Genomic DNA, 15,926 nt, shown 5'->3' on the forward strand with positions numbered 1-15,926 from the left:
CTGTGGCCCCATGAGTGGGCTCTTTGTCATCCTCCTTCATCTTGTCTGCTGTCAGGGTCACTTAGGGACACTTTTGCCAGCCACTGCCCCAGGAGGGCTTCAGCTCCTTCCCTTGCTGGATAGTTAGTGAGAGCTTGAATCAAGATCGGGGGTTCCTGGGTGATTTTCCCAGAGCATCCTAATTCAGCTCTCTTTGTGTATAAATTACAAAACCCAGGGATGTCAGGAGCAGCAGTTGCAACTGCTAAACTGAAATGTAAACTCCAAAATAGCCACGGGGAAAACAGATGTCTTTAGCTAGCAAAAGTTATCACTGGGCACATTCAAATAAAACACACCATTCGTTATTTTTCACTTCATCAATGAAAATGGATATGGTAAAACCCAATTCTGAGTATTAGTCAATTTTGACTTGCTTAGTCTGAAGTAATAAAAAATCTGCATTTCAGATTGGAAGGACATTTAGGAATACAAGTTACTGAGCAATCAAGGATAGCCAAGGGAAGATTTTTGCTAGGTCTGACCCACAATTTATACAGTATTTGGGTATGAAAGGTATTCTTTTTTCCCCAGATTAACTGCGGTATACTTGGCAAATAAAAATTGTATATATTTAAAGAATATAACTCAATGCTTTGAGATATATATACACACACAGCCTATATATGTATACACACACACACACACACACACACATTGTGCAATAATCATCAGTATCAAGGTAATTAACATTTCTATCACCTCACATTAAAAGGTATTCCTAAAGTGCTACAAAGATATCTAGGTAGGTTATACACCTCATTCATTATATGAATTTGCTTACTAAACTTTTTCTCTCTCTCCATCTCACAGTTTAAATAAACTTTCACCAGTCATTACTACAAAGGATTAAAGAATTCCTAAGAGTCTGGGTTTGAATGAAATAAAAACACTGGCCACCACCATGATTCAATGGCCCTTGGAGAACACAGCCACACTCGCTACCCCTGACTGTTCTCAAGGTGATGAACAGCAGACAAACTGCTGAGCCTGGCAGAAGGCAGCCAAGGTTTTCTGCTCCGACTGTAAGCCTGACCCCTCTCCTCCTGACATAAAACATTTGCCTTTGGTTATATCCACTTCCATCAACCCAACAACAGAAAATTCCAGCATGGTTTATAAATGGCATGCACCCTTTGGGGGCACTACAGGGCGCGATTACTGTCTGCCGTTAAGCCTGCCATCTGGCCTTGCTAAATAATCGATGTGTGCGTTTGAAGAGGTTCTGCCAAAAAGCTCACAGGCCAATGCATATACGCACACGCCCATATTCTCCCTGCCCCGCCTCCACTGCGACCTGTGCACGCAACTGGACCAGCAGTGACCACGCTGACGTGCTCACGTCAGCTTCACACTTGCCACTTTCATCTTATAAGGGCTCTGAAAAGTGCGTGCTCTTTCCTAGGAGTTCAGGGAATTAGGGCAGCAGTGAACATCTTATTTACTGAAGCTGTGGTTACTGAGGGTTTTTAATGTTTGATTTTTTTAAAATTTAAGAATGTATTTGGTAGACAAAAATAAAAATAGTTGTGTGAGGGAGATGGAATGATAATTTTTCCCCTCCAGATTTTCCTGTATCATTATCTAATAAAAGAAGCTCACACACACACAAAAAGAATGTATTTGGTATAATGGAACCAGCCTTGGGCTGTGAGTCCAGCCGGAGATTTGGATTCAAATCCTGCCTCTTACAACTAATGTACGATTTGTCAAGCTAACTTTCTTGGCTTTGTTGCTAATGTACAGATAAGGAAACCAGTATCAGAGCATAAATTCAAACATTATTTCTCATCCTCAGTCTATAAATACCACATTCACTAACATTTTTAGCAGGACTCCTTTTATATGATCCTGAGGGATACAGGCTGGGTCTGCAGCTCTTTCCAGACTGCCTGATAATAATCTTTGCAAAAGACTAACTTCCTCTAGTTCCTTCCAAGTTTTCTGTCTATTGTGAAATTGCTTCTATCCTTTGGCTTGATCACCTCTAAAAGCAGTTCACAAACCCATCATGTTTGTCTTTAAAATCACTTGGTGACATTTAAGACAATCCCACAGAATATCTTATCGGCCTTTGCTATAACATTACCTTCTCAGTGAGGCCTGCCTGACTTAACTGCAATCTGCCTTTCCCCCTCCGCCCAACCATGTAATCTTACCCTGCCCTAATTTTAGGGGTTTTTTTTCCCTACAGCATTTGCCACCTTCTAACATGGCATCAAACTTATTTATTATATCTTGTACTTATTGTCTCTCCCCTTCACTGCCACGTAGGCTTCAGTGAAGCAGCCATCTTCGCCCTGTTGACTGATACATCCCAAGATCTAGCTCGCCCTGCCCCACGGTAGACACTCAGTAATGCTTGTTGAGCGCTGAATGTTAAATGAATTCACTTCTTAATTTTCTACCGCTGGTGAACAAACCTAGCCATCTTCCACTTGTAAACCAATGGGGAGTATACACCCTAGCACCTGTCCACCCCCACCCCAGACTGGGATGAGAAACCCCTGGTCCTCGTCTGTGCTCAGACGTGTCTGCAGGATTCAACTGGGTACGTGCTCGCAATTACTTAGGACCTCGGGATTCGCGGTGAACCTCGTTTATGTCCCAAGGGCATTTCAGGGGACTCATCAGTGTTTCAATGGAAATTTGTGAACAGTTTTCAGATTTCTTAATGCAATGACACATGTATTTTTTTCAACCTGAGGTCAGTGCAAGGAACACTGCTTTGTTTACAGCCACACTGCCTCACGCTGTTTCCTAGCAAAAGTTCAGGTTTAAAGAAAAATTTTCAGGAAAGGCAGAGATTTTTCAAATGTGTAATGTTTAAGGTAATTATTCAGCAAACATTTACAGAATTATTTGCTTTATGCCAAGCATTGTTAGATGTTATGAAAAACAAAAAATTGTCATGGTTGCTGTCCTCAAGAAGCTTCCAGTGGGAATGCGGGCGGGGCATAAGTACTTAAACAAATCATTATGATGCCACATACACCCATCAAGTTAAGGGAGCCAGGCACGTCCTCACACAGGAGGAGACACGGGAGCTGTAATTCAGAATTTTCCTTCAGTCCTTAGAAGAGATTTATTCCACCTGCCTCAGCAGCGTTGTCCTTCCTCTTTATATTTGTTATTTTGGAGGTAAACTTGTATTATTTCTTTATATATGGTTACCCAAATAATATAAGCTCACTGTAAAAAAATTAGAAAATGCAGATAAGTTCAAAGAAAAAAAAATTTAAACATCCACAGTTTCACCACACTGGTCTATTTAGGCTTTTTATTCCCTACTGGCTGACCATGATTAAAATTTTGCCCCAGCAAAAGCCCTTCCTTTTATCACTTACTGAGACTGTACTTTGTGCCAAAGATTCTGGAGAGTATGGGTGCACAAAGCGGGGACCCAGACCTACTGATCCATGATTCCAAAGTCCTTGTAAAGCCTGAAAATCCAAAAGGAAATGACTGCCTATTAGCATCATTCCCTCCTCAGGCCTCAAGAAAGGAAAGGCATCCTCTGACATCCAGGAGCCGGCCTGGCACTCAGAGCCGGGCCTTGGTGTACACAAGCCGAACACAGGCTGAACACAGACCCACTCTGCAACTCGCAGTGTAGGGTGCATCCCTCTCTCCCGGCTGATAGGAGTGACTGCAACTTCTTTATCAACGACAGACTTAGCCTGGCTCTGGTCTGCCCTTCCTAGTGATAGACTTATTGAGATCCCCAACTACAGAATATCCCCACTTCCTGACAGCATCCAACCCAGAGAAAAGCCCCGCCTCCTTAAACCTGAGCCAGAATCAGGATAGACCCCAGTATTGTCAATGATTCCTTTTATAACATCAGCTTACTGACATGTGCCATGATTCCCCATGGTGTGCCCTCCCCTATTCTGCAAGGAGCACTAAACTCAGTCTGTTCAACTGTACATGTTGCTCCTGGTGGTCTCTGGCTGCAAGGCATTAAAAGCTTATAATCACCTTCTGAGAGACAGACAGACAGACAGACAGACAGAGAGAGAGAGAGAGAGAGAGAAAACCCGTATTTCCCCTGAAGCCATCCTCGTTTATATCAAATTGCTAATGACGTTTTAATTGAAAAATCCTAAAGCTTTTTAAATATGTCCTCCTCTCCATTCTGGAAGCTTCTGTCCCTGTTGAATGCCTTCCCCGTGTTGACATGTCTCCCCTAGTACCCCTACCTCTGAAGCTCGCCCCTTCTCCCGAGTTCACTCTTCCTCCTGCCCTGCAATCTTATCTCCAGCACTCCCGCCCCACCCCCAGCCCCGGGCCCCTCCCCCCCTCCTCCAGGGAACCCCCTGGGTAAGGACATTCCCTCCTCAGCATCAATATGCTGGTGGCTCTCCAACCTGCCTCCCTCCCCGGCAGGCTGCCTGAGAGCCCAGGGGGATGGGAAGCAGCTTCCTCAGAGCCAGCGTGTTGAAGTCCAGCTCTGTTTCACTTCAACAGCTCATCCATTCACTCAGCAAACATTCACTGGTGCACACTGTGCACTGACATCATGAGAGGCTTTCAAGATTCAGTGACAAAGGGCACAGGCTCTCCCTCAAGGAGCTGATACCTAACGGCAGACAAGGCGTGTGTGACAAAGTCCTTACTGCAACATGCAATAAATAGTCACCGAATGCATGAATGCGTGCCCAAGTAAGAGATCTCTCTGAGAGGCCATGTGATGGGAAGGCTAACACCGTGGGCTACTGGCCAAACTGCCTGGGCTCCACCCCCAGCACGGTCAGTCTCCGGCTGAGCGACCTTAAGCAAGTTTCCTCACTGTGCCTTCGTTTCCTCCTCTGTAAAGTGCAGACAGTAACAGCTCCTTCTCCAGAGGGCTGCCGTAATGGTGAAGTGACTGCATGCTTGTGGCGGGCTTAGGGAGTCTGGCACGTAAGGTGCTGACAGTGTTTCCATTTGTGTTATTACTGAGCTTGAGAGTCACCATGCACGAGAGTCACCAAGACCAGCTTGAGGAGGAGCCTAAGGGGGATCAGATTTTTTTTTTTCCCCCTGAGGAGGAGGTAATACCTAAGCAGGGTCTGAAAGCCTGGGTTGGACTAAGGAGATAAGATGTAAAAGGGTCAACCGGGCAAAGAAAACAGAAAGGGTATAGAGTGCTCATAACACAGGTGATGGAGTGCAGTGCATTCCGGGAATTTTAGGGAGAAATGAGAGGACGACAAGCAATGAAGTGGGGGAGGAAAACTGAGGCCAGATTGTGAAGGATTTTCCTCGAACAGCAGTAGGGAATTTACTCCGGAGATAAACGCTCGCCTCCAATTGAGATATTGAAGGGTTTATAGCAGGGAAATGATAGAACCCTGTTTCCATCTGAGCAGCTCTGTACAGGGCACAGAGAAAGGGGAGCAGGGAAACTAGGGAGGAGCCTAGTAAGAAGTTCCCAGAGGAGGGGATGGGGCGTGATGGGAGGTGGGTCAGTGAGAACGGGAAGGAGGAGGGAGACGGAACCTTCTCTCCTATTTTGTCTTCAACTGCTGCTGACCCTTCCGGGCTTGCTCCTCTGATGCCTTTCCTAAAGACCCCAGGGAATGGGTGTGCTCCCTTTCATATCCTTATTTAGCACTGCGGGCTAGGACAGGGTCTCACAGGTCCCGGATACCTGTCTACAGAATAAAATCCTTCAGTGAATGTCTTTTAAGGAAGGGGATCGAGATCACATACCATCTACGAAATCATTTGTATGTTTTCTGATCCTTTTACTTTTTAAATATGCTTAGCCAGCAATCGTCTTGTAATAATAGCTGTCCTCACGCTCCACAAAGCACAATTTGCTTTGTTTAAATTGCTTAATTCAATTAAAATCAACAAACCTCCCGAGTACACTGTGACTGAAGGCATTGTCCTGTGGTATATAAGACTGCCATTTTTTCCATAATACACGTGTTAGACATTCCTCATCCAGTGCATAGGAAATTATTGCTTGTTAAATTTATGTTATTTTATTTGAGGAGATAATTAATGTTTTAATTAAAAGTAGATAGGGCCAAAATAAATAAATAGTTTATAGCACCAATTATTCCCCTTATTATTATTCCTGACAGCAGGAAGCCATCACTTTTGTTAGTATTTTTTCCATCCTATTCTGGATGGATTGATATGATTTCAATTGATTAGGTGCTGTTGAAAAGCACCTAATCAATTTTCCTCTGGTCCTGGGTTGAATAGCATTTTTAATAACATCCATGTCTACTGTCATGTAAATCATGTTTACACAAGGCTTTTTTTCCTCACTGGTTGGGAGAATTTTTTTCCCACTGATTTTTTCTTGGCTTTTTCTTTTCATTTCAAATGAACCCAATCCCAACAATTCATTTACAGTAGAAAAGACCCCAAAATCCAAGGCTTAAAGGAAATCAACTTTTGGGTAATAATAAATGTTAATGAAATTAGACATATTTTTGCTGACACTATGCATATTTTTCAGGATTAATGTTCACTGTTATATAGTGTTTCACATTTTCAGTAATGTGAACATTTTTATAGACCAGAAAGAGATTTACCCTGTGATAGATTGCTGAGCCTACTACAAAGCCTATCACATTTCTGCATTCTCAAAAGTCTCAAAATACAAATCTGTTTAACTGAAGAACTCTGATAATATATTTGAAACTACAGTTAGCATGGGGTTTTCTGATTCCAGAGTTATGTATGTAGACAATCAGAAGTTTGCCAGTAATAATTTATCAAGTATCACAATACTTAGATAAAGCCATATTGGTGATGTATCTATCACTAAAAATAATAAATGGTATTTTCTTAAGCCTTTCAAAAATCCATTTGATTTTTCCTCATTTCTCTCATAAACAATTAGATTCTCCTTAGTGAAGAGTTAATTAATAGAAATTTCCTTTAAAATCAATAATGTAATTCTTAAGTTAACAAATTCCACTCCCCTAATCACTCTGTAGACAAACATTGATAATATGCCTATGATGATAGTGAAAATGGGATGACATTTACAAAGATTGGCTTCAGATGTATTCATCATCAGGATATATGTATGGCTGAGGAAAAACTTGTATTCAATCTATCAACATTTTATGACTGTCATATGCGACACACTGTACCAGGCTCTGGGGATGCAAGAGTACTAAGGCATAGTTCCTCTACTTGAGAAGCTCAGTCTCTCAAGGGTGGTATCCATCACTTTTCAGAGGGAAATTCTATGTCAACTGGTAAATGCTACAATGAAGATACAAAGTTAGGTGCAATCTCAAGAGGTAGAGGGAACAAATCTGTGTGGGGCCATGAATCCTGGTTTTCACCTTTGCATTGTGTGCATGTGTGTGCATATATGTACATGCATCTGTGAGACTTTAGTATGGGTGAGTGTCTCGTGGGGTATGAAGCAGTCACAAAGCGGAAGTCACCTAATGTGACAATTTTTTTTTAATGGAGGTACTGGGGATTGAACCCAGGACCTGGCTCATGCTAACCATGCAGCTCTACCATTCAGCTATACCCACCCACCAAAGTGACTCCTTAATGTACATAATGTATTTTAAGTGATGCTGTATCTGCAAGTCTGAAAGTTACAGTGCACATAGTTGTAACAAGCATATAGATAGTACACACATGATCATGTATAACATAATTAAATATTGGAAGCAATAAAATAGAAACATTTTCAACAAAGTTTACAAGAAATTAAATGGTAAATTAAGCAAATATGTTTTTTGTAGAATTCCAAAATTTCTAAGATTTCTACTTCCAGGACAACTAAATATCACTTATTAAAAAAATTATGAAAAGATAAATTTTCTATTGGTTTATTTTTCTCACACTTAGTATCTTCAGAAGTTTGCAGATCTCTATCAGTAAGTACTATTCAAGTAATTATTAGAGATGTAAGGGTCAATAACTCCACTTTTTAAAGCATCATGATCAAGTAATCGTAATGACATGCTTACTTGGCACAAAGAACATAGGACCTACCGTGAATAATTCTGACACAAGCAAAAAGAAGAAGTCAAAGATGATTCTTACCTCCTTGTTCACACAACTGCTGAGCTAGAGCATCTTTGAAGATAATCTGGCCCCTGTGTGTTGCTGTAGCCCTGGAAATGAATAGGGAAAGGTTAACCCCAGTTTTGTAATAAGTGTGGTGATAATATGTTTTTTAAACTTTTTAAAAATCTCACTTTTAAATGTTATGTGGATATGATTTTTTTTAAATTAGTGCATCTGAGCAGTGATAAAAATGAACAATAGCGTCACAGCTTAAACCAAGGCACCTGGATTGAGAATCATCTTCTGGTTTTTACATTGTAACGATACTGTAACATGTGTGGATTTACTCTGAAAACAGCAGGTGAGAGCAAATTTTAGGTAGAAGAAAAAGTATGGAAAGGATGCTTATTAAAATTTATTCTTCAGGAGACCTTGATATGAAATGTTTTGTGGGGCAATAATGATATTAGCACTGGAGGAAGATGCTCTTAATGTAATTTTTTTAAATCCATAGTGACCATAACACAGACTGAGAGTTATGTTTTTTAAATTATTTTTTAAAAAGAGGGCTATTCGGAGCCTTCATAATTACAAAATCTGTCATAATAAAACACACCCCTCCCAGGTCCAATTCACCATTTGAAGAGATGTGCATCTTCTACCTCCTCTAGTCAGAGCTGTGCACACGGTCTGGCGAAAAATAACATCCTTGCAGCAGATGTGTTATTGAATGGCTATAATAGGAACTGTCTTATTAAAGGAAGAATTATTTATGCTTTATATTTGAAGTGTTATTCCTTTAAAAAAGGGTTTTTTTTTTTTCTTGGCACAAAATGTATTATTTAAAAGAATTTAAAACAGAAAATGATACCTCTTTAAGAAATTTTATTTCAGAAAACAAGCCATACAAATCTTTTTAATAACTAAGATATATTAACATTAAATCTCAACTTTAGTTCTAGCCAAAGCCACCCTAGGACAAAAATAATTTGATTCAGCCGTCATTTACAGAAGATGGATTATGTACAAGGCACTGTGCTAGGTCACAAAGGGCAAAGTTTGGCCTCTGCATTTCCCCTCCGTGTGTGCACCCCTCAGTCAACATCTCGTCCTTTGTCCAGCCCAGTAGGACCTCACGGTTCCCAGCATCCCCACTCCGGTCTCCACGTGGATGCACCTTCCTCCTCCACGCTGCAGACCTTTCTGGTGTCTAAGCCCCACTGGATTGTTATCATCGCTAGTGTCAGGCCCCCAGGACCTGAGTCTCTGGAAGTAATCTGGTAAACTAAGCCATGCTGAAGTCTTAACGGGTAATGTGACTCCACGCTAACATATTTCAGGGGTGAAACTGAAAATATTATACTTTAACACACACACACACACACACACACACACACACACACACACACACACAATGGCACAGTAGTGAGAGTTTTGAATGGTGGGAGGGAGATATAATCGGACAGAAAAATCACCAGGCAGTCTTCAAACTCATACTACATGAGAAGTTTATAACGGTAATTAAACCTTGTTTTTGTGTTTTAATCACTAGTGAAATTACAGATAAACAGATGCCACCACTCCCCCTACATATTCACATGTATTTATAGGTTTTCCATTGCCTTTAGCAAGCTGAAATGAGAGGGACTAAATATAGGGCCAGTCCAAGCAAGAAACGTGGCCACAGACTTGTTAATCAATCACAAGTTTTCCTTCCAGAGTGAGCATGGAAACTTGATTTACCTAAATATGTTTTATGATTCAAATCTCAATGAAGTCAAGAGCTTCTGAGTTCACACCCTTCTAAAGCAACATGGCGATCATAAAAGTAGAATTTTAATTTGACGTTTACTTTGGAAGGGATGTATTTTCCACAACTACTAACTACCAAGAAAAGTTCTGCAACGTAGTGTTTCAATAATTGCTCATTTTGTGTTCAGATTGTAGCAAGTATATAATATTCCTAGGGTAATATTTCTCATTGGCTCATAAACTTTAGTATCATTGTGCCAGGGTATGTGTCCCATAAACATGAAGAAGCGAAAATATCCAAATAAAATTCACATCACAGAGGTTTTGCTTTTTCCCTGGATTTCAGAGATACTGAAATACATCGGTCAGTGCACAACGCCTTCTGAAGAGTCCACACCACTTTCCCCGTTAGTTTTCTCATTCATGTTCTTATTTCTGCTGCTATGGCTCAATGACTGAATTTCCAACAACCAAAGAATAATTGAAACTGAAGAAACTTTTATCATCCAGTCAAAATCTCTTTAGCAGTGGTACTCATTCTTCAAGCAAGTATTACAGAACTCCTGTATATGAAAGGAGGAGCCCCAGCTTTCGAAGTTGCTGGGTTCCTTCTCCTCACCCAGCATGCTCCCCACCACCCACTCCCCAGAAGTTCCTGGTGCACGTCTCTGGAACAGTTAGGGCTCTAAAGCAGCAGGGTTTGAAAACCACTGAACCAGTCTAACTCCCTACAGTGTACGAGCCAGGAAATGGAGGCCCAGGGAGACCTGCTCAAGGTCACACAGCCTGTTCATGGCAGACAGGGCCTGATTCCAGGTCCTGATTCCAAACCTTGGGTTCTTCCCACTGCATCCAGAGTTTCCAAAGTGTGATCCACAGTGGTACCCAGGGGTCTCGATGGGAATCAGAGGGAAGGGCAGTGGGAAATGTTTCAGGCACCATTCATTCAACCAGAGCACGTGGTTCTAATATATGTTCTAACTCTTTAATGTTGTTTGAAGAGAGGGCTCAGCAGTTCACAACCGAATGTGCTCAGTGCCATTATCTGAAGTCCTCTGCTTGAGAAAAGTAAAAGTAGTCATAATAATAATATGTCTGGTATAGGTATGTACACACACACACACAAATATATATGGTTATTATTATTACAACACCTTTTATAAATGGAAATGCTAGGTGCTGTTGTAAGGGTTCTACATAAATTAGCTCAGTTAATCTTGACAACGACCCTAACAGGTAGATACTATTTTTCTTATTTTCCTGGGACACAGAACTATTGTTTGACTTGCCTAGTGCCACATAAGTGGTGCTAAGCCAGGATTCAAATACAGGCAGTCTGAGTATAGAGTCCGTACTCTTAATCATGACGCTAAATTGTCACTGATTTGGGTCAAAGATTTGATGGTAGCTTTCCACCTCTTCAGAGGGAGAGCCTGTTTTCTGGATCTTATCTTTAAATTCATGCCTCTTCTAGATCATGCTCTCTACCTTTCATTCCATCGCTACACCCTTTTATTTAGCCTCCTTTTTGACAAACTTCTTTTTTCTGTTCCAGTTGGAGACTTAGCCACTTGGCCAGCAACTCCATGGGGTTTGCCTTTAAAAATACCATTCCTCTTGATTGCTTGTCCCACAGTGTTCTGAGTCTTTCTGCTTCTTAATCAGCGCAAAGCAGTTCCCTTTCAACTCTGTCACTTGTTCCCCATCAACCCCCATGACCCCTCGCATCTCTCCTGTTCTCTGCCAGACACAAGAGAGCTGGATGCCGACCTCAGCCACGCCGCTGCCCAAGCCCTGGAGGGATACACAGGACACACACACATGTTGACAGATAATCACCACGTACCTCGCTTTCTTTACAAGCCTTTAAATCACTCACATAACACTTTAATATAAAAATGCCCAACCCCATGGTGGGTGCATGGTTAGAAATTTTAAGGGCCTGCCTATTAGCTTCATCTTGGGGAGAAGAAAGTATAGAAGCCCAGGTGACTGTCAAGAACACAAGTGTCATTGCTTTAAACCATGAGATGTCTGGGGAATATTGTTCCTAAGTGTGTGGCTTACGGTCAATAATGCAAGCCTACTTAGAACATATCTAAAGCTACGAAATAATTCATGGTGGCTTACCTAAAGAAGCACAGTAGTTACTTCAGATCTTCTATGGAAATATGTATCTATTTAAATCAACAAGTATTTATTTATTTATATAAAGGTACACTTAAGTATATTTACATATAATATATAAACATACAGTTAAGATAAAAATATAAATAAATATATACACTTAAATATAAATGTAAAAACATATTCAAAATTGTTAAAAGCACAGTAACTCAGAGTTAAAAGATGCTAGAGGTCATGTCCTCCAATTTTAAACCACAATATATTTTTCTTTTGTTACAAAAATATACAGCTATGGTTTATGGTGACAGGCCTTATTTGTTTTCAAAATTATCATCCAATTTATAGCTCTCTTTTGGGAGGAGGTCTATCAAATTTTTGGTGCTAATAACTATGTTAGCACTACTTGTGCTTAATTTTTCATAATTAGCAGTAATTTTTCAGAAGAGTTCAGAAAACATCCTCATTGTTCACTGTTCTGGGGAGTAGACCAAATTTCTTAAATAAGCTTCTAATAAGTACTTATCATCTTCTTGGGAGATGCATAGATTTCGAGAGCAAGTTTTGCCAACAAGAATCCTTATTAGGTAAGTAATTAAAAATTTGGGAGGGGTGTTATGATCTATCATTTGAAAAGCTCTACAGAGTCTACCAAATGAAGTAAGTTCATTATGAGCACTATATTCAGAGCTAGAAATGGCCTCTGTTATGAATTTAAAAGAATATGCCATGTTCTAATTTTAGCTGAACCCCCAGAACAACTGTCTGCCCAAGCCACTGAACAATTAGTGTGTAGTGCGGTGAGCTGCGACGCCGAGGCTCACCGTCCCTGGTGTGAGCAGTGTGCTGTCACTGACAACCTATCCGACTTTGTATTTCTTTAATCACTTAAAGCTTCAGATTCTCTATATGAGGATAGGGTTAAAAATAACAATTATTATATAACATGATAATACTCACTCTTCAGATACTTACAGTCTCTCTACCTAAACAGAACTCAAGCTTCTAGTACAGTAGGAATAGTTAATTTAAAAGAAATGATCCCCCACAAGGCACCTGTCATAATGACTTGAACATACAAGGCAATCAAAACTGTATTTTTTCAGCTTACACTTTGCTTCTAATGTGCAATATTGCCAGGTTCCAAAAAAGGAATAAAGAGGTGTTTTAATAAGGTTGTTACAATGCCTACCCAAGTGTATTGTTTCGTTATTTCATGAATCAATTTGCTCACAGATTAACCTAAAGAATCATTTTTAAACCTAGGACATCTCCAGCAGTGGGTTATTTTTCCCAGCTTTCTCTCCTGCTTTACCAGTGAGGTCTGGTACATTACTGTGTCTTGCCCACTCACAATTGGAAGGGCATTCATTAATCAGCAATCTGACCTTAACCTAGTACAATATCAGCATGCCTTGTGACAACCACCCTCCAGGAAATGTTACTAAAATGTGGAACATGGGAAAAGAGAGAAGTGATCCGAGTTTGGAAAATTTGATCTTCAAAGGAGTCAATTCACTTACAAAGATTCTTGACCGCTTTTCATCAGCGAATTACTGTACTTTCTAATTAGGTTGAGGATACAGTGCAATCTGTGGTCCTTATTAAAACATGAAAAAAATCCAAATTCTTTAAAATATATAAAAAGGAGTCATGAATAACTTCAGGGAGAAATTATTTTTATATTAAACTCTCAAACTATGCCAAGGCCATTGCAAAATGGTAAAGTTTGTGTTCGTTTTCATAATGATTTTGCTTTTCTAAGTTTTGCTGTGCTCATCGTTTTTATAATTATATCTTTTATTCTTAAGCCACAGTAGTTTTTCGTCCTGTCAAATGTATAAATACTTTCTCACCTTCTAAACACAGATTCTACCCTTAATGTTTTTATACACTTATCCAATAATCACAAAGTCTCTATATTCTTAAAGGTCACCAAATACATGGCTTAATAATCAGGGTATAATTTTCATCAGTAAGGCAAAGAACATATAAGTAAGATCATTCAAATAGGGCTAATAAGTTAATGGTTAATGGTAACTTAACTTCCTTTCAAGAGATTCAGCAAAGTTAACTACTGAATTAAGATGTAACTGGAAGTTGAAGATTTGCAGATACTGACTAGTATATATAAAATAGATAAACAAGTTTATATTGTATAGAACAGGGAAATATATTGAATATCTTTTAGTAGCTTACAGTCAAAAGAATATGAAAATGAATATATGTATATCCATGTATGACATTGTGCTGTATACCAGAAATTGACACAATATTGTAAACTGACTATATACCTCATTGAAAAAAAGAAAAAATATTATTCTGTATAGCACAGGGAACTATATTCAATATCTTGTAGTAACATATGGTGAAAAAGAATATGAAAAGGAATATATATATGTAAATGCATAACTGGGACACAATGCTGTACACCAGACATTGACGCATTGTAATTGACTACATTTCAATTAAAAATATATATACATATAAAGAAAAGAAAAGAAAGGAAAAGATGTAGAGTTTTAATCAAAAGAGAACTACCTAGTTCTATGACTTTGGGAAGTAACTCAAGCTCTCCCAATTAATTTCCTGATTGTTTAAAAAAAAGTGACAGATGATCTCCAAAGTTCCTTTAAGCTTTAAAACTCCATGATGCCATGATTCAAGGTTAAGTGAGCATGTACACACACACACACACACACACACACACACACACACACACACACACACACACACACACAGACATTCTGGCTATGGTTTGCATCCAAAGGCTTGCTTCTCCAAATAACATGGCACATGTGCACGTGTAGCAGTGTTGAGCTACAGCAAGCTTGTACCAGCACATGAGAGGTTTTTTTTTTAACAGTTATATTTTTATTCTAATGTGTCATTTAATATAGGTATGTGTATATATGGGTTTTGCATGCATATGATATAACTCTATTACAGCTGTACCTTCTAACCTACGTACAAATACAAACTTTATCCTAGTCATTCAAGTCAGAACAGTGAGTCAAAGACTTATATCTTCATTAGTCAGCAAATTCTGTCAGTTTTATTTATTTATTCTCTTATGGACCCTTTCTCTCCATCTCCACAGCCATGTTTTAATTCAGGACTTAATAATTCATCATCTGATAAGCTGTAACACTCTCTTGCTTAGACTCTCCCTCCAGATTCATCCCCATGCCAATCCAATTTCTGCATTGTGCCAGTTTTCTTTCTAAAATTGCTTGAAACACTTTTGCAGCTCTCGATCATTTAAAGGATTCTGTCACATTCCTTAAAATGGCCTAAAAGGTCCTTCAGGATCTGGTCCCTCCCTATGTGTTCAGCCTCATCTCCTACTTCACCCTGCAAATGAGCCAGAGAGTAGTCCTCACGGGTTCCAGAGTGCACTGCTTTGTTCACGTCCTCCCCCAGTTTTTCATGTCCTGTCCCCTGTGCATGGAAATCTCTTGCCAAAAAAATCTTTTATTCATCCTCTAAAATTTATACAGGAATCTCTTCCCCTTAGATCGCCTTCCTAAATCTCTCAGGTAACATTGGACACCTTCTCCAAGGGTAGTACAGCCTATTTCCTTAGCTCCAACATAGGAACTTCCTAACTTAAAGTGACTTGATTTGCAATTCAGGTCTCTCTTTTTACAGTGATTATTATCATAAATGCAAACACATGGTAAGTAACAAACTCATATTCATGACTGCCCAACACAAAATCAATGCTGATGCCTTCCCAAACCACCAAGGCCAAGCCCCTGCACTCCATAGTGAAAGGTTAACACTGTGGACAATTAATCAGGTTAAAAAGGAATTGATTGCCTGAGGGTATGATAAAATGCTGTGAATCCATATATCCCTGAACCTGGCAAGAATTTTGTCAAAGGAAATGTCTGTCCTGGAAATTTTAACAATATGCTCAGTTAAAACATTAAATAAGGACCTTTCAGTGCAAAAAAGGATGCTGTTATCTCTTCAGGGAGAGAAGTCGTTGGCTTATAGTCTGATTTCTGGGGTGCATTACT

General features: G+C 39.7%; 1 protein-coding gene across 1 annotated transcript in view; it reads right to left on the reverse strand.

Moving 5' to 3' along the window:
- RELN (reelin) overlaps window positions 1-15,926 on the reverse strand; it is a 444,598-nt gene that overhangs the window by 248,873 nt on the left and 179,799 nt on the right. The window contains exon 4 of the mRNA XM_031455857.2: window positions 8,062-8,132. Coding sequence (XP_031311717.2) covers window positions 8,062-8,132 — 71 coding nt within the window. The remainder of the gene's footprint in view (window positions 1-8,061; window positions 8,133-15,926) is intronic.

This window comes from Camelus dromedarius, chromosome 7 (genome assembly GCF_036321535.1).
Source record: "Camelus dromedarius isolate mCamDro1 chromosome 7, mCamDro1.pat, whole genome shotgun sequence".
Classification (NCBI taxonomy): Eukaryota; Metazoa; Chordata; class Mammalia; order Artiodactyla; family Camelidae; genus Camelus; species Camelus dromedarius.